The sequence below is a fragment of the Eimeria acervulina genome, genomic scaffold (assembly GCF_000499425.1).
Source record: "Eimeria acervulina Houghton genomic scaffold, Eah_scaff62, whole genome shotgun sequence".
NCBI classification, from domain to species: Eukaryota; Apicomplexa; class Conoidasida; order Eucoccidiorida; family Eimeriidae; genus Eimeria; species Eimeria acervulina.
This window is the reverse complement of record NW_013549686.1, coordinates 71538-89679: the sequence shown is the minus strand read 5'-3', so window position 1 is coordinate 89679 and position 18142 is coordinate 71538. Positions and strand designations below refer to the sequence as shown.

The 18142-nt window shown below is 53.5% G+C and overlaps 2 protein-coding genes across 2 annotated transcripts in view; one reads left to right on the top strand and one right to left on the bottom strand.

Moving 5' to 3' along the window:
- The window catches only part of EAH_00011620 (mpv17 / PMP22 family domain-containing protein, putative), a gene marked incomplete at both ends in the record, with an annotated part of 2270 nt that extends 609 nt beyond the window's left edge, over positions 1-1661 (bottom strand). The window contains 2 exons of the mRNA XM_013394839.1: positions 54-172; positions 599-1661. Coding sequence (XP_013250293.1) covers positions 54-172; positions 599-1661 — 1182 coding nt within the window. The remainder of the gene's footprint in view (positions 1-53; positions 173-598) is intronic.
- Positions 1662-2796: 1135 nt separating this feature from the next.
- Positions 2797-16699, top strand: EAH_00011610 (hypothetical protein, conserved; the record flags this gene model as incomplete). Its single annotated transcript, XM_013394838.1, has 15 exons — positions 2797-3736; positions 4099-4189; positions 4732-4873; positions 5847-6696; positions 6906-7545; positions 7844-8261; positions 8830-9336; positions 9837-10479; positions 10725-10817; positions 11057-11193; positions 13349-13499; positions 14787-14830; positions 15357-16016; positions 16361-16396; positions 16583-16699. The coding sequence occupies 15 exons, from the start codon at positions 2797-2799 to the stop codon at positions 16697-16699; spliced, it is 5469 nt and encodes a 1822-aa protein (XP_013250292.1).
- Between the last annotated feature and the right edge of the window lie 1443 nt (positions 16700-18142).

Here is an 18142-nt window from a genome sequence, read left to right as displayed (position 1 = left end):
CCTGCCGCAGCAGCAGCAGCAGCAGCAGCAGCCATGCGCTGCCCAGAGGCTACCCGGCCAGTTGTTGCAGCTTTGCTGCTGCTTCTGCTGCTGCTGCTGCTGCGTTTCACTGGGGCGTTGTTATGGGCCAGCATAGCTTCGAGCTTGTGATACATTGGCGTCAGCAGCAAAGCTGCAGCAGAGCAGCAGCAGCAACGCACAACAGAAGCAGCAGCAGGTAAAGACAACAGCAACAAATAAACAAAGCAGCGAAATATATACAGAACAGCAGCAGATAAACAGGGCAGCAGCAGACAGATAGAACAGCAGCAAGTGGAAATAGCAGCAGCAAACATAAGCTGACAGACAAAGAAAAGGCAAGCAGAAGGAGACAAACGATAAAGAAAGAAAGACAAACCGGAGGAGACAGCAGAAAGACAAAAAGAGACAGCCAAATGAATAGAAGGAGACAGTACGAGACAAACAAAAGAAACAAACAAATGAACAGGAAGAGACAGTAAGAGACAGACAAAGAGAGATAAACAAATAAATAGAATGAGACATAAATAATAAGAGACGAACAAAAGGAGACAAAAGGAGACAGACTCCTCAGCCTTACCGTTTACAATAACCCCCTCCAACCCCACAGCGACTGTGCGGCTCGCATCCAGCTGCCGCAAAGTGCTGCTAAGGGGCGGTGGAATATGTGCTGATCCGCATTGCTGCTGCTGCTGCTGCTGATGCTGTTGCTGGTGCGGGCAGAGCTCAGGTTCTTGCTGCTGCTGCTGTTGCGGCTGATGCTGCAGCGAGTGCTGCTGCTGCTGTTTGTGGGCCTGCGTGTGTTGCAGGTGCTGCGCCATGAAATCACTAGCAGCAAACAGCAGCAGCGCAGCAGCAGCATTAAATAACACATCTCTCTTAAGTCTGCTGCTGCAGGGGATAGGGGCTTCAAGAGCAACAGAAACACCCAAAGGTAAACGCAGTATCTTCTCCTTCTCTCTTTCTCGCTGCCGCTGCAGCTGCCGCTTCCAGCTGCGGCGCCCCAAACGCCAGCGCAGCAAACTGCGCAGCCAGCAGCAACTCTCCCTCTCCCCTGCTGCTGCTGTTGCTGCTCCCGCTGCTCCTGCTCCTGGGGAAGCTTGGGGTGCTGCTGCTGCTGATGATGATGCTGCTGCTGATGCCGATGATGCAGCACGTCCTCCTGCTGCTCCTCCTGCTTCTGCTCCTTCGCTTGCTGATCCTGTGGGGGGCGATGCTGCCGCTGATGCTGCTGTTGCTGCTGCTGCTGCTGTCGACATACGGGCGGAGGAACCGTTCCATGCTACGCCCAGTGCAACCTTCTCACCTGCAGCAACAGCAGCAGCAGCGCCAGGGAAGGGAGCAGGGGCGGCGTAGCCACGGCTTGAAGCAAAACAACCCGCAGCCCATTGCTGCTGCTGCAGCTGCAGTTGCTGTTGCTGCTGCTGCCAGTAGAAACGCTGCAGCGGGACGTGCCTTTGGAGCCCTCGGGGAGAACCGCGGAGCAGCAGGTTGCATGCACACCCCAGACGGCAACTTGATGCTGCTGCTGCTGCTGCTGTTGCTGCAGCAGGTGCTGCCGCAGCGCCAGTTGCGGCAGCAGCTGCAGCAGCGATTGCAGTAGTTGCTGCCGCCCTCCTGCAAGGCCGCACGCGACCCCACATCTTTGATTGCCAATGCCTAGGACAGATGCCTAAGCCGGGAGCAGCAGCAGCAGCATGTGCTGTTGCTGCTGCTCCAACTCGCGCTGCTGCTACCGTTGCTGCTGCTGCCGTTGCTGCTGCGGCACGGCTGTTGCGGCATCAGCGGCAGCAGGCCGCAGTTGAGAGGCAGAGATGAACGGCGCTCATGGCTTTGTCTCGCGCAGAGGGACAAGACCTCGGGAAGCAGCAGCAGCAGAAGCCGCTGCTGCTGCTGCTGCTGCTGCTGCTCACAAGTGTAGCAGCCCTGGGCGGCCGATCTTAGCTGCAGCAGGTATTGAATGCTACTCCAGCCTGGCGCCGCAGCAGAAGGAGCAGCAGCAGCAGCTGCAGAAGCAAGAAGAGCGCAAACCCCTTGTGGCGTCTGCTGCCGCAGCTGCTGCAGTTAAGGGCCTTCTCAGGCCTCCCGCAGTGCTGCTACTCCTGCTGCTGCTGCAAATTGCTGCTGCTAATAAGGATAGTGCCTCAATCCCAGAAGAAATGGAGGGCGTCGTTCGTGCTGGTCGGAGGAGTGCATCGGCAGCGAGCAGGAGCAGCAGGAGCAGCAGCAGCAGCAGCGGCAGCCGACTGCGGCTGTACTTATTGTTGCTCTTGCTAAACCCAACTGGCGTTATCTTTATCATGCAGCACCATTAATAAAGAAGTATTCCAACGGCGGCCGTTGCGGTTGTGCAGGTGTGGGGCCCGCTGCTGCTGTTGCTGCTGCTGCTGCTGCTGCTGCCGATGCTGCTGGTCACTGAATTCTACAGGGGCCTCTACAGCCAATAGAACGCTAAAGAGTAAAACGAGTAAGACACACCTTCAAGTATTTCTTTATATTATAAAGACAAACAAAGAAATGCCAATGAAAACCGCCGCAACAAATGCAATAAGAAGCCCTTCGGCGGCTCCCGATGCTCGGCTACGGGGCCCCGGCCCTAGGGTTTAGGGTTTAGGGTTTAGGGTTTAGGGTTTGAGGGGCAAAGGAATGAGGCTAGCGTCTGCTCCTCTTCGGGCTGCTGCCCTCTATGGGCGGGGGCCCCTACCTCGTGCTGCACACTGCAGCAGCAACCGCTACTGCTGCTACTGCTGCAGCTGCAGCTGCAACAGCTGCAGCAACATGCTAGCAGCACGGCGCAGCGCTACTTGGAGGTCCACTGCCTCTGTAGCAAAGCCACCGACGGCTTGGCCAGTAGCAGCAGCAGCTGCTGCTCATGGTATTGCAGCAACTGCAGCAGCAAGACCTAATGCAAAAATAGCAGCAGCAACAGCAGCAGCAGCAGCAGTAGTAGTTACTGTTCACGCATCTTCCGCGCCGAGGCCAGCCGGTGCAGCAGCTTGCCAACGGCGATATTCGGTTGCTGCAGCTGCTGCTGCTCACGCTGCTGCTGCTGACTGCAATTCTGGAGGGCCCCTTGTCTTAACCCCTATAACACCGCTGCAGCAGCATCACCGGAAGCAGCGCGCGCTGCGGCTGCTGCAGCTGCAGCAGCTGAACCGAGTGCTGCACCAACCCCAGTGCTTAGAGGCTTTTGCTGCTCCCCCAGAAGCAGATGAAGCAGCGGCCTTTGTTATTGAGACAGCAGAAGCAGCGGCAGTAGAAGCAGCTGCAGCGGAAGCAGCTTCCGCAGAAGCAGCTGCAACAGAAGCAGCTGCAGCAGGGACAGCTGCAGCACAAGCAGCTGCAGCAGGAACAGCTGCAGTAACAGCAGCAGCAGCAGATGCGCAGTGTAACGAGAGTGAAGAGAGAATAAGAAAGGCCTACCTCAGGCGGGACTGGCGTTGTCTTGCTGCTGTTGCAGAAGAGTCATTGCTGCTACTCCAGCAGCAGCAGCAGCAGCAACAGCAGCAACAGCAGCAGCAGCAAGAGGCAAAGTATTTTGTTTCAAGTTTGCTGCTTCTCTCGCTGCTGCAGCCACCCCGAAGGGACAGGCAGGTGCAGCGACTCATGGAGGCTGTGGAGGAGGCGCTGCAGCAGCAGCAGCAACAACAGCAGCAGCAGCTATTTGCGTTTACCCCAGGGGAGTGCGCTACGCTCATCGCTGCCCTCGGAAATTTCGGTGGGGCGAGCTGCTGCTGCTCGGCTGCTGCAGCAGCAGCAGTTGCTGCTGCTGCTCGGTTGCAGCTGGTTGTGTGCTGCCTTTGATTTTTTTTTTGCATTTGTTCAACTTATTCAGTTTGTATATTGCATATGTTTGTGGTATTAGATTTATTTGTTTATTGCATTTGTTTGTTTATTTTATTTGTTTGTTTATTTTATGTGTTTGTTTATTTTGTTTGTTTGTATTATATTTGTTTGTTTATTGCATTTGTTTGCGTATTAAATGCAAGTAGTTATTTTATTAATAAAATTATTTATTTATTTATTTATTTATTTATTTATTTATTGTTATTGCGCTTTACTTCTTAGGTTTAACTTCAGCTTCAGATGTTCTCTTCTCTTGGTTTGCGGAGGAGCCCTTATGCAGCAGCAGTGCAGCTGCTTTGTCTAGTTTGTTTGTCTCTGTGTACAGGTGTGTTTACACTTAAATCTCTGTCTCCTTTTGTCTCCTGTTGCTGCTTGCAGCAAGTAGACAGGCCCTCGGTGTTTGTCTCTGCCTTTCTTCTTCTCTTCTTGCTGCTGTTTGTTGCTGTTTGCTGCTGCTCGCTGGTGCTGCTGCCTTCTTTGTTTGTGCTCTGTCTGTTTGTTCTTTTGTTCGTCGCTGCGGTTTCAGCTGTCTCCTTTCGCTTACTCTGTCTCTGCATTCTTCTCTGTCTTTTGTCTCTCTCATCCTTGTGGCTTGCCTTTCTTTGTTTATCTCGTGTTAAATATATATATATATATATATATCTGACTCTTTTGTTGTTCTTCCTCTACCTCCTCTTCATATGTCTCCTTTTGTCTCTCCTTCTCCCTTTGCTTCTCTTTGTTTGCCTCGGCACCGCACATCGTTCCTTTTGTTGCTGGAGGCTTCACAGCAGGAGCAGCAGCAACAGCAGCAGCAGCAGCAACAGCAGCAACAGCAGCAGCAGAATACGGATATTGTGCCCACCAGTTTGCTGTGTGTCCCTTCAGGCAGCGTTTGTTACAGCCAGCTGCTGCTTCTGCTGAGGCCTCTGCTACTGCTGCAGCTGCTGCTCCTACATGCCCCTCTCCCTCAGGAGACTGTCTTGTGCTGCTGCGCCGTCTGCTGCAGTGCCATAGTCTGTCTCCCGCAGTGCGTCGATGTCGATCAGATTTAGGGTTTAGGGTTTAGGGTTTAGGGTTTAGGTTTCAGTGCCGCTGAAGGTGCTGTCTCTTTCTTCTTTTCGCCTTGTCTTTCTTTTCAGTGGGGGATTAACTGTCTGTACACCCGAGGCGCTGCATTAGCGCTTTACTCTCGCTGTCTCTGTCTTTTGTCTCTCGTTCTTTAGAGTAGAGCGCTGTCTATACACCCTAAGTGCTGCATTATTGTACGCAGTATTCTGCTTTATACTCTTGTTGATGTACGGGCCCCAGTGTGGATTTCTTTTGTCTCCTCTTTGTCTCCCTTTGTCTTCTTTTGTCTCCTCTTTGTCTCTTTGTTTATTTCCTTTCTTCTTTTTTTGATGTTCTTGCGTGTTGGCCTTCTGTCTCCTTCTGTCTCCTTTTGTCTCCTTTGTTTCTGTTGGTTGTCGTTTGTTTATTTCTTCTGTCTCCTTGCTTCTCTTTATCTCTTTCCCCCCCTTTCCCCTCCTTTTGTTTTATTTCATCTGTCTCCTTTTCCTTTTCTTTATTGGGTTCGCCTTTTGTCTTGTTATTCTTCTGTCTCCTTTCTTATCCTCTGTCTCCTTTACCTCTTCTCTGTTGGGTTCTCCTCTTGTATTCTTATTTGTCTCCTTTCTTATTTGTCTCCTTTCTTATCTGTCTCCTTTCTTACTTGTCTCCTTCCTTATTTGTCTCCTTTCCTTCCTGCATCCTTTCTAATATGTTTTTTATCTGTCTCCTTTCTTATCTGTCCCCTTTCCTGTTTGCTTCTACTCGTTTTTGTCTGCCTTCTTGTCTCTCTTCTTTCTTGTCTGTCTCCTTTCTTGTCTGTCTCCTTTCTTGTCTGTCTCCGTCGCTCCATGGGGATCTCTTCGCTTTCTTGTCAACTCTGGGGCTTTCCTTGTACTTGTACAGCCTCCGTCCACGTGCTGCAGCTGCTGCTGCTGCTATTGCTTTTGCTGCAGCAAGCGTGCTCGGTGCTGCAAGCAGCAGCCTATGCCGCCTTCTTCCCCAAGCGCTTCGCTGTGCTGCTGGTCCCTGCTGCATCTTCAGCAACGGCCCCTCTTGCTTCTGTGGCTGCAGATGCAGCAGCAGCAGCAACTGCAGCTGAAGCAGCAACAGCAGCAACGGCAACACCAGCACGAACAATAGGAGGCGGCATCTCTTCTCCTGCCCCGGTACACCTGGAGACTGTCCCTGGGTTCATAGACACTGCAGATACACCCGAAGCCTTGGGGCTCGCCTCCGCAATTACAGCAGCAATTGAAAAGGTCATAGCGGCGCTCAAAAGAAGCAGCAGCAGCAGCAGCAGCAGCGGCAGCAACAGCAGCCAAGTGTTGCCCATCGACAGCATCCTCCGCCTAACGGAGGCCTTAATGCTAAGGGACATATCATTCTCTGCGCAGTTGAATTCGCTCGCTCTGCAGCAGCAGCAGCAGCAGCAGCAGGAGGTGGAGCAGCAGCAAGACCAGCAACTGCATCAGCAGCATCAAGAGGAACAGCAGCAGCAGCATATGCAGCAGCTCTACAAGTCGTACAGGCAAGAGTTAGACACTTTGCTGTTGCTGCTGTTAAACGCCGTGCTTCAGCAGCAGCAGCACTGGGGTGTACGTACACAGCAGGAAATGCTGCTTTTCTTCCTTGCGCTGCTGCGACTCTTCGGCATCGGCAACCCAGAGAGGTTGGCGCTCTCTGCCGCACTCAGCAGCCAACAGCAACGACAGCAACAGGAGAAGGAGCAGCAGCAGCAGCAGCAGCATATGTGGCAGCTACAGGAGAAGGAACCTTTGGGGGAAGCTGTTTATGAGGGCCTGAGTAAGCGCGCCTTGCTGGTGGTGCTGTCGTGCCTGCTGCGGGACCTGTTGCACAACTCTCTGCTGCGCTGCTGGTGTTGCTGCTGCTGTTGTTGCTGCTGGTGTTGCTGCTGGTGTTGCTGCTGCTGATTTTCTTTGCCTGGTTCCCCTGTTGCTGCTGCAGCTGTTGAGCTGCTTTGCTACCCTGTGTCTGTTGTTGTGTGTCTTCAGAGAAGCTGTGGCTGCATCTGTCAAAAAACAGCAGCGACAGCAGCAGCAGCAGCGGTAATCTAACAGAAGTTGCTCTGCGGCTGCGCGCTCTCTCGCTGCTGTGCAGCAGCAACAAGACGTCTGGGCTCGTTCCTTCTGCTGCTGTTCCTTATGGCGTTGCTGCAGCAGCTGCTGCTGCTGCTTCTTCTGCATCCGTGTTCGGGGTGGATATGGAGCAGTGGGGGCAACAGCTGCTGCTGCAGTGGCAGCTTGCTGCAGCAGCAGACTTCACGCCTCTTCCTGCTGCTGTACAGCAGCAGCAGCAGCAATCAGACAATTACGTGTACCTCAAGCAGCAGCATCACCGCACTGCTCAGCAGCAAGCTAAAGTGGCGGCGTTCCTGCTGGACCCCGCTGCTGCTGCTGCTGCTGCTGCTGCTGAATCTTCCGTTGCCGCAACAGCAACGGAAACAGGAGGGCCACCAGCAGCAGCACCAGCACAGTCTGTAGCGGCTGCAGCAGCAGCAGCTGCTGCACCTGCCACCGCGCCAGGCTCTGTTCTGACGTTGCTGCAAGCAGCAACGGAATCTGTCTTTTACTTCTCGTCCTCTGTCTCTTCAGTGGCGCTGCTGCTGCTGCGCAGCTTCATTGGATTAAATAGGTGAGATTTTCAGTGTACAGACACCTCGCCCCCTGAGCCGGCTCTGCTGCTGGTGAAGGGCCGCACGGCTCAGAGGGAGGACAGCAGCAGCACCACCGCCAGCACCAACACCACCACTAGCAGCACCAGTAGCAGCACGAGCAGCAGACGCAGCAGCAGCAGCAGCATCCGCAACTGACGGGCTGAGTGCCAGCGCTCTCTTCTCCTTCTCGGGTGATTGTGCTGTCGTTACGCTGCTGTTGCTGCTGCTGCTGGTGTTACTGTTGCTGCTGTTGCTCCTCCGCGTCTTCTCCCTCAGCCTGCAGCAGCAACTCGACACCCCTCTAGCAGCTCAGCGGCAGCACACGGAGGCGTGGGAGTTGCTGCTTACCTGCAGCAGCGATGAGCTTCTGCAGCAGCACCAGGCAGCAACAGGGACAGCAGCAGCAGCAGCAGCTTTCCGTGCTTCTGCCCTCCTGCACATTTACAGAAGTCTGCAGCTGCAGCGCCTTGACCTGCAGCAGCAGCTGCTGCTGCAGCAGCAGCAGCAGGAGCAGCTGAAGCCGGATGAGCAGCAGCAGCAGCAGAAGCAACTGAAGCATCTTTTGCGGCAGCTGCGACTGTCAATGCATTCCGTGCGTTTGCAGCAGCTGTCTCTTCTGGACTTGCTGCTGAAGCAGCAGCACAAAGAGAGGCCTTTAAAGGAGACAGCAGCAATTCTTGTGATGCTTGCAGGGGTGAGTTGTGCTGCAGTGTCCTGTGTCTCCTCTTGTGGCGTCTGCCTCCATTTTGTTTGCTGTCTGCTGCTTGCTGCTGCTTGCTGCTGCCTTTCTACTGTCTCCTTGGAGTGCATCTAAGTGTCTCCTTCCCAGGGCAGTTTGAATGTGGCTTTCCTTCGCTTTGTCTGCTGTCTCTGTCTCTTATTGTGTCTCCTCTATCCTTGGGTCTCTCCAGGTGTACCGCCGTCTCCTCTGTTTTTGTTTTTCTTTGTATGTCTCTTCAGGTCTTTTGCTGTCCCTCTCTCTGTGTTGGTGTGTCTGCTTATCTCTGCCTGCATGCGGTTCCTTGTGGTGCATGATTATTTTTATCTGTCTCTGCTTCTGCTTTATCTCTTCTCTTATCTATCTGTTCTTCTAACCATCAGACTCTTTTCCTTGTCTGTCTCGCTATTCTTTTTTCTTTATCTCGATCTCCCGGCGTCTCCTCCGTTCTGTCTCGCTCCTGGTTGTCCTTTGTGCGTCTCTCTGTCGACGTGCTGCTGTGCTGCTGCTGTTGTCCCCTCGCTGCTGAGCTGCTGCTCTTCAGGCTTCTTTACTGCGGCGGAACCATCTGACGCTCTTAACCCCTTCTCTCCTCGAAGGCCTTCACTCGAGTCTGCAGCAGCAGCAGCAACATCCGCTGGTGCAGCAGCAGCAGGAGACCACAGCAGCAGTGATCTCCTTGCTCACCCTCAAATGTCTCCTTCCCCCAGGATCCCTCCCAGACGAACTGTTACTCCCTGTGCTGCACGCTGCTGCTGCTGCAGCAGATGTGCTGCAGCCCCGTGAGGTGGCCGTGTGCCTGTATAGCCTGCGGCCGCAGGAGCAGCAGCAGCAGCAGCAGCAGCAGACTTCACAAATGCTGCAGCAGCTGCAGCAGACACTGCGGGAGCGGCTGATGCAGCGAGGAGCTTTGCTTGTGCCTTACTTCCCTCCCGAGGAGCTGCTGTTATTTATTGCGTCAATACGGAATTTGCAGCCAGAGCTGCTGCAGCAGGCCTTCGGGTGTATGTACACCGCAGTCCCCTTCTACACGCCTCAACAACTGGCGACAGTGAGCTCGTGCTTCTGCTAATTTTCTGCTGCCCGCTGCCGCAGCAGCAGCAGCTGCAGATGCTGCAGCTGCTGCACCTGTGAAGGCCCCTGCCTTCCAAGAGTGAAATACCGTACACTGCACGAGATGACGGTTTAGGGTTTAGCGTTTAGGGTTTACGGTTTGTTGGGTGTATGCGAAGGCCTTTGTCCTCTTTAGTGGGAGCGGATTCAAAGACTCTTCCCTACGGCTGCGGCTGCTGCTGCAGCTCCTAGCCTTCGTCTCCGTGCTGCCAGCAAAAGTACATCTAAACCTACAGTTTACTGCAACTCCTCTAGAGACAGACCCGTACTCCAGGTTTTTGCTGTTTGCTGCTGCTGCGGCGGGTGCTGCTGCGCAGCTAGCAGCTCCCTTCCGAAGAGCTGACAATTAAAAATTCTTGTTGCTTCCGCTGCTACTGCTGCTGGTGAGACGAAGGAATGAAGGTGAGGGCCGGCTTTGGTTTCGTGTGTTTGCTGCAGACTGTCTGCGCAGTGGCGGGAGCTCTCAGCGCCGCAGCAGATACAGCAGCAGCAGGTTCAGCAGCAACAGCAGTTGCAGGTTCAGCGGCAGCAGCAGGTGAAGCAGCAGCAGAATACGCAGTAGATGTAGGTGCAACGGCAGCGGAGCTGCAGCGCCGGTGGGAGTTGCAGCTAGTAGACGCTCTCTTCTCCCGTGCTGCTGCTTGCCTCTCGGCTACAGTGGGGAGGATGGGAGCAGCAACAGCAGCAGCAGCAGAAGCGTCTAATGTCGCTACACAGCTTTTGTGCTGCTCCTTCTCGCTGCCAGTCAGCCATGAGCAACAGCAGACACTCAAAAATATCCTGATGAAGCAGCTGCAGCGCCCGCAAACAAAGCTGCAGCAGTCAAAGGCAAAGCGGTACCAACTGCAGCAGCAACAGCAGCAACAGCAGGACAAGGCAGCAAACGCGGCATCACCTCTGTCTCGTCGGAGAACGACACGCTTATTAGGGTTGGTGGAGCCTTCGCTGCTGTTGCAGCTGCTGCTGGTGCAGCTGCGACAGCAGCGGCACCAGCTGCAGCAGGAGCAGCAGCCAGCTATGGACTTTGTCTTTTTTGGGGCTGCATGCGGAGCCCTAAGGAGGCACTTGCAGGAGCTAAGCAGTGCGTTGCATGCACGTTTGCTTGCTTGAGTGAATATTTATTTGTTTGGTTGGTTGATTCTCTTCCTGCCTTTGTCTCTCTGTTTGTCTCCTCCCTCTGTCTCTCTCTTCTTCCCGTTGTCTCCTTTGGGCTGTTACTTCCTTATCTGCAGGTCTTTCTCATGCTGTGGAGCTGCATGCTGCTTTTTGCTGCTGCTGCTGCTGCAGTAGATACTGTATGTGCCTCGTACTTCTCGTTTGCTGCAGCTGAGGAGCTGCTGGATCTTCTGGCGGGGCTGCATGCGGCAGGAGTACCACCACAGGACAAAAAGCGAACGGTGGAAGGCAAGGCTCAACCTGGTATGTTGCTCGATTTATTCATGCACTAGCTGTTGCTGCTGCATTGTTGTTGCTGCTGCTGCTGGCTTTGCTGCTACTACTGCTGCTGCTGCTGTTGTTCTTACATGAGTTGCTGCAGCACGGTTGGTGGCGAGCTTCGGTCCGGCGCAGCTGCAGCCTCCCGTTGCGTTTGCTTCTGCTGCTACTTTGCTGCTACGGTTGCTGCTATGGTTGCTGCTGCTGCTGTTGGTGCTGCGCAGCTCGCGTTCCCCCCGCAGCAAATGCGAAGGGCTTTGTGCCTCATCGATTTTGTTGGAAGTTGGGGAGCCTTTTAAAAAAAGACATCGAAAACTTCAATATTAGCATGCACATTCTGGCTGCTCACGCACTCGCCTTCGTGAGCGCTGCACGCATCATGGCCGCCGCTGCTGCTTGTCGAACTCAGAAGCAGTAGCAGTAGCAGCAGCAGCAGCAGCAGCAGCAGCAACTGCAGCAAGAGCAAGAGCATCAGCGTCAGCAGCACTACGCGACAGCAGCACCAATAACGACAGCAGCAGCAGAAGCAGCAGCAGCAGAAGCAGCAGCACGAAGCAAAGTATTGTGTTGTTTTTGTTGCAGCACTCTTTTGGGATTTGGGAGCGGCTGTCTCCTAAAACGCAAGCTGCTATTTTATCTCGGCTTGAAGATAAAGAGCGAAATAAACTCCCTTTGCCTGCTGCAATAGAACGGAAGGAAGTCCGCAGGCATCTCTGCTTGCTGCTGTTGCTGTTGTTGCTGCTGCTGCTGCTGCTCGTGCTTTTTTTCTGGTGCTGATGGTGTCCGTTGTAGCGGTCTGCTACCTGTTGCTGCGGGTTGTACGTTATTTCTTTTTTTATTTTTTGTCTTTGCTTTTCATTGTTGCGCGTTGCAATGGGTTTGTTTTGTTTGTTTTTGCTTAGTAGTTTTCGTTTGCTGTTTTTGTTTGTTCGTCGCTGCTGTTGCTTCTTGCTGGCTGGTTGTGCTGTATGCTGTTGCTTGCTGTATATATATATATATATGTATATATATATATATATATATACATATATATATGCATTGAGGTTTGTTTTTTTGTTGCTGTTGTTTGCTTTCGCTCGTGGTTTTCTTTTGTTTTGTTTCTTAATTTCATTCTCTTGTTGCTGTCATTTGCAGTTGTTGTTTGGCTTTGTTTTTTTGCTTGTTTTGCTGCTGTTTTGTTTTTCTCTTTTGTTGATGCTGCTGTGGCTGCGGCCTCTCGCTGCGGCGGTTCTGCTGCCGTTCTGCTGCTGCAGCTACAGATGGTTCATGTCAACAGTTGCAGCTGCTGAATTTCTGTATGCTGAGTGCGTTGCTGCTGCTGCCGCTGCTATTGTTACTGCTCCTACTACTACTGTTGCTGTTGCTGCTGCCGCTGCTTCTGCTGCTGTTGATCTCAACCTGCAGGCGACGCGCCGTTATTTGCGAATTAAAAATTTGGCTCTTGTCAGACCGACGGAGAGAACACCTGGAGCTCCTTCTTTGCTGCTGGTGCTGCAGCTGCTGTTGCTTCTGCTGCTATTGCTATTGCTGCTGCTGCTCACGCTGCAGTTGCTGCTACTTCTGCTTCTATTGCGGTTGCTTTTGCTGCTGCTGCTGTTGGCTGGAATTCTTGTTTGTCTTATCGCCGTACTGCTGCTTTCTTCTGCTGACTTCGTTTCTGCCTTTATTTACCCTATGGCATTCTCTTATTCAGGAAGTTTCGCGTCTGTGTTTATATATATATATATATATATATATATCTGTTGGCTCCTTCTTTGTCAGCTGTCTGACAGCAGAGGGCTGTCTGCTGCACTATTTTTCTCTTTTTGCTGCAGACAGATACTGCTAAGGAAGAAGACACACAGACTGCGCCTTCAAAAGAAAGCAGCAAATCCGCCATTGAGCTATTTAAAGAAGTTGTCGCGCGTTCCTAAGGTTGCTGCAGCGCGAGACCGGGCAACAGCACCAGCAGCAGCAGCAACATTTGCAACAGCCTCCAGCTCTAGGTGCCCTGGGCGCCGCACAGCGACAAAGCAAATGCAGCAGGAGCGACGCACCCTGTTGCTGCTGCTGCTGCTCTTGCTTTTTTGGTTGGCTTGATAGCCTCGGAAGCAGCAGTTTCTGCTGGTGCTGCGGAAGGCGTGCCTATTACAGCTCCAGCACCGTCAGCAACCGCAGTAGCCTTTAAGCACCTGTCTTAGCAGCGGCAGCAGCAACTGCTGCAGCAGCAGCAGTCTGCGCCGCCCAGGTCAGACCGAGGAGTTATGCCTCGTGTTTTAGCGGACAGAATTTGTTTGGTTAGTTTGTCTTTTTGCTGTTGCTGCTGCTGCTGGGGTACGTCGGTAGCATACAAAGGCAACAACAAGCTAAACCTAATCCTTCTTGCTCGCACACACTGTCTGTACAGTGCAGGGAGCTGCACATACACTGTAGGCATGCGCGTCCCCTTAGCACTGATTAAAAGGCGTGCGAACTTTCCTGCAACTTTTTAAAGGTGTGTGCGACGTGGTGAAGGTTCTGTGGCGCCCCTTCCGCAGCAACAGCAGCAGCAGCACCCGCAGCAACAGCAGCAGCAACAGCTGGGGTCTCCCCTTACGCGTGAAAGACCAAAGAAGACAGGGGACCCAGCAGGAACAGCAGCAGCAGCATCGGCAGCAAACCAAAGAGACGCGCAGCGGCAGAGAGACGGTACGCTGGCGACGGGCTCTGCAAAACAGCAGCAAGCGGCAACAAGCAGCAGCAACTGCAGAAACAGCTGCAGAAGCACGTCTATCTTAACATTCCGGATAGTACCGTAACAGCTACAGCAGCAGAGGCAACGCCAGCACAGCAGCAGCAGCAAAGCGACATCCTTAGAATGCTCTTCATGCTTTGCGGTTCTGTACAAATTATGCCTCAAAGGGTTCCTTTGTGCAAAATATGAAGCGCTAAATTCGTTCTTTGCTGCATTAAAAGCAGCAGCAACAGCGCGAAGGGTGCGAGCGGAGAACGCTGACACAGCTCCAGCAGCTGCAGCTGCTACTGCTGCTGCTGCAGCAAAGGCCGCAGCAGCAGCATCACACGAAAGAGAAAGGAGGTTTCCATACGAACTAATGATTTAAAGAATTGATTAGCGAAGAGGCCCCGCACTCAGGAATACGGCGGCAGCAGCAGCAGCAGCAGCAGCGGGAGCAGCGCAGGTAGCAGCAGCTGCAGCAGCAGCAGACTCCCGACCCGAACGGACTGCAGCACTGCCTGCAACCTGCCCTTCCCTGCTGCTTCCTGAGTAGCATTTATCTGTCTCTCATCGCATTCTATTGTCTGTCTCTATCCGGTCCCGTACATTCTGCTGCAGCAGCACCAGCAGCAGCAGCAACGGTAGCAGCAGCAGCACTATTGGGCTTCACCGCAGCAGCAGGACATTCCGACGCATCCTTTGGCAGAAGTTTTGCTGCTCTTGCGCGTTAGGCTGCAGCATCGCTGCCTTCTTTCATCATAAGTGCTGTAGCTGCTCGTGCTGCAGCAACCCCCCACCGGTTGTTGCTGCTTCGGCGCTCTCTCAATCGCTTGTCCTGCTGCTGCTGCTGCTTTGTTTGAGGCTGCACGCGAGCAGACGACTCAACAGTCTGCAGTGCATATCCACGCCTTCTTGCTGCTGCAGTTGCTGCTGCATTGTGACTAGAAGGGTGCCTGCGGCGCTGTAGAGCGGTCAGTTCGCTGCTGCCGTTGCTGCTGCTGCTGCGGCCATGCAGAAGCTGCTGCATGTGGGCAGGCTTTTGTGGCTTTCCCGGTTTCTCTGTCCTGTGGAGAATGCATATTTCGTTGCTATTTCTGCTGCTGCTGGGTGCCGCCACTGCTGCGTGCCACTGCTGCGTGCCACTGCTGCAGCTGCTGCTGCTGCTTCTGGGCGTTCTTGTACATAGTCCATTTTAAATGTCTTCTGGGGCTGCCTTTCCTGAATATTTGCTGTGCCGCTGTTGTGGTGCGTGTGTGCAGGTGAACTGCCAGTAGCGCTTCGAGGCAGGCCGGCTCCTCTAGCGGTCAGCAGCAGCAGCAGCAGCGCCAGCGGCAGCTTGGGAGGTTAGGAACAGCAGCAAGATCGGCTTCTTTTTATTCTGCTATTGCTGCGGCAGCAACAGCTCGAACGAAAGCTGTGAACAGCTACCAGCAGCACCAACGACCGGTGTGCCCAGACATTTCTGCCCTGCAGAGGCGGCTGTTTCAGGGAGTTGCAGCAGCAGCAACAGCAGCAGCAGGCAGCTGACGTCCCGCACTGTACACTGACACCATCTCGAGTACATCAGGCGTAGCAGCGGTGCAGCAAACGATCAGGAAGAGCAGCAGAAGCAGCAGCCTGAAGTTTCCTTTCCCGCTATCATTTGTTGTGAAGATGAGTTCAGAACAACACGAGAACGAACGCCCTGTAAGTCGCAGCAGCAGCAGAAGCAACAGAAGCAGCTGCTGCTGCTTCTCCAGTGCAGCAATAGGATGGGAGGCTTGGGGGAAGGGTGTGTAGAGGGCCTGTAGCGTTGCTGCTGCTGCTGTTCGCTGCTGCGGGTGCTGCAGTCGGTGCCCCCTTTGTGCGCAAATAATTGCGGCTTCTACGGCAGCCCAGCGAGCCGCAACCTTTGTTCAAAGTGCTACAGGGAGTTCCTGAAGGCGGAGAGTGCTGCAGCAGCAACGGCAGCTGCTGCTGCATGCAGACGTGCACTGCCACAGCAGCAGCCAGCGTCCACGGAGGCTGCTGAACCTGCTGCAGCAGATGCTGCTCCCCAGCATACAGCCTCAGCACAACAGCCGCTGGAAGCTGCTGCGGAGCCCGCGGATGCAGCGGCGGCTGCTGCAGTTGCAGCGACGGCAGCAGCAGCTGCCGCAGCCACAGCAGCCGTAGCAGCAGAGAGTTGCAGCAGAGAGTTGCAGCAGATCGCTGACAGCGAAGCTGTTTCGGCAGGGTCTGGTCCCGCCACAGTTCCTTCAGGGGCGTCGGAGAGGATATCTGGCCTAGCAGAAGCGGCAGCAGCAGCAGCAGCGCCCGCAGCAGCCGCAGCAGCTGCAGCAGCAGCAGTAGCGGCAGAAGCAGCTGCAGCACCACCACCAGAAGCAGAAGCAGAAGCAGCAGCAACAGCAACATCCGCAACTTCCTCTCCGGTTGAGACAGGGGATGCGATCGCCCCGCCGTCGCCGGCGTCAGCGCCTGCGGGGACAGCAGCTTCAGCGCATGGCAAGGTGAGTTGTGGCAGCATTTGGGGTGTATGTGCAGGTGCTTCTATGCGTAGACCTGCACGTTCTTGAGGTGTATGTTAAATGATACAGCACAGATATGGGTTGTAGGGTGTTTCGATTTGATTGCCGGTGGAAATGAAGTAGTCTGCTGAAACAGCTTCGCTGTTATCGATTTTCAGCAACTCTCTGCTGCTACGGCTGCTGTGGCTGCCGCAGCGGCTGCTGCCGTCGCTGCAACTGCAGCAGCCGCCTCTGTGTGCCGCCATGTGCGATGTGGTGTTGATAGATGGGTGGTACGCATGTGCACGTTGGTTTGCTGCTATGTGCTGTTGCTGCTGCTGCTGCAGGGGAAAGCGTCGCGCTGCCACAAGTGCAACAGGAAGGTGGGTCTGTTGGGTTTTGCTTGTCGGTGCGGTTTCTCCTTCTGTGGCGAACACCGCTACGCTGATGCACACGGCTGCCTGTTTGACTACAAAGCTTTTGAAAGGGAGCAGTTGAGGAAACAAAACAACAAAGTTGTTGCAGACAAACTCCAGAAACTCTAAACGATAAACTCCACGCCGCGGCAGATTCTGCAGCGGGCGGGATTCTTCCAAGGGTGCGGCGACAGCAGCGAACAGCAGCGGCAGCAGCAGCAGCAGCAACAGCAGAAGCAACAGCAACAACAGAAGCAACGGCAGAGGTAACGGCAGCAGCAGCAGCAGCAACAGCTGCCGCTCTTCCTTTATGAGTACGGCATGCCGATGCACGGACAGCGGCGAGGGATAGCTGGGTGCTTCTCCACTCATTTGAAACCGATTGCGTTCTGGGCTGCGATTGTTGATGCGGCAGTCGCCGCTGCAGTTGCATTTGCAGCTGCGGTTGTTCACTTGGGGAGCAGGGTTTTGAGTTTGCGTGTTGTGGAGTGATATGAAATAAATGGAAATACATAAACTATGTTTACGCCTTTATTTGGGGTGAGTAGTGTAGTGGTGCCGCTCTGCACGCAAAGCAAATCGATGCGGAAGGCGCAGGGCAGCGCACCCCCGGTTTTCAGTTTGTCTTCTTCATCTTCAGTTATTCGGCATGTGTTAAGGATACACACAAAGCACTGGAGGCAGCTGTAACGCATGTGGACGGCCGTCGACGGCGGCCTGTTTGTTGTGTTATTTGCTTGCTGTACGTGCGTGTGTGTGTCTCTGCATACATACACATCTGTAGTATGTGTGAGATGTAATTACTTGCATAAGAAAAGCGTATGGTTTATGAATACGGTTACATTATGATGTAATGTGCTTGCTGGCGTTTTCTGTTTTCTATTGGCGCGTGTGGCAACACAAACTCGCAAGACCCAAGAATAACAAACCTAAAGCCGCTCTTCTTTTAAGGCAGATGCTTATTTCGTTATATACGGCTCTCTGTGGCAGTTGTAGCAATTCCTTTTAGAGACCCATAGTGACGGACGGTAGGAAGTGTGGACGTGGACACGTTCTGCCCGAGAGGAGTTACTGCATTCTTCTGCAACGAGGGGTGCTACGGTGTGTCAGTGCAGTAAACGTGAAAAGTAGAGCATAGGGGCCCCGTAAGTTCCGAGGGGGGATATTGGAGGGAGGAGGTTTTTGAAGTGTATAAGAAGTATGTAGTATTTCAGTGTATAGCACATCGTGTTTCCAGTATTCAGTGTACGTATAGAAAATACGCTGTTCTAGCTGTGTGCTGGGTTTCGTATTAAGGGAGCTGGCGGTACATACGGGAGGCTCTTCTGTTAGATAGGGGAATGCACAGCCAGCTTTAGTTGCATAAGCCTTCCTGTTCACTTGTGCGAACAACATGCAGATGAAGACAGACAGCAAAACCAGGGCTTCCTAGTTCAAGAAACGAAGAATTTTGTGCGAACAGCATGTAGAATAAGACAGACAGCAAAAGCGGTGTTTCTTAAAGAAACGACGATGCATCCTCCGTTGCTGTTGTTAGGGTCCGCTGCAAAAAGAACAGCCGACGCAAAGAACGAAACTGCTTCACTTCCAAAGACACGATATTCCAATATTGCGCTTTTTTTCAATGTATTTCTTCTCCGTTGGTGGTTTATTACTGCTCGGCCACAATTAGCTGCACTCGACTGCATGCATGCGCAGCCCCGTTCGTGGGGG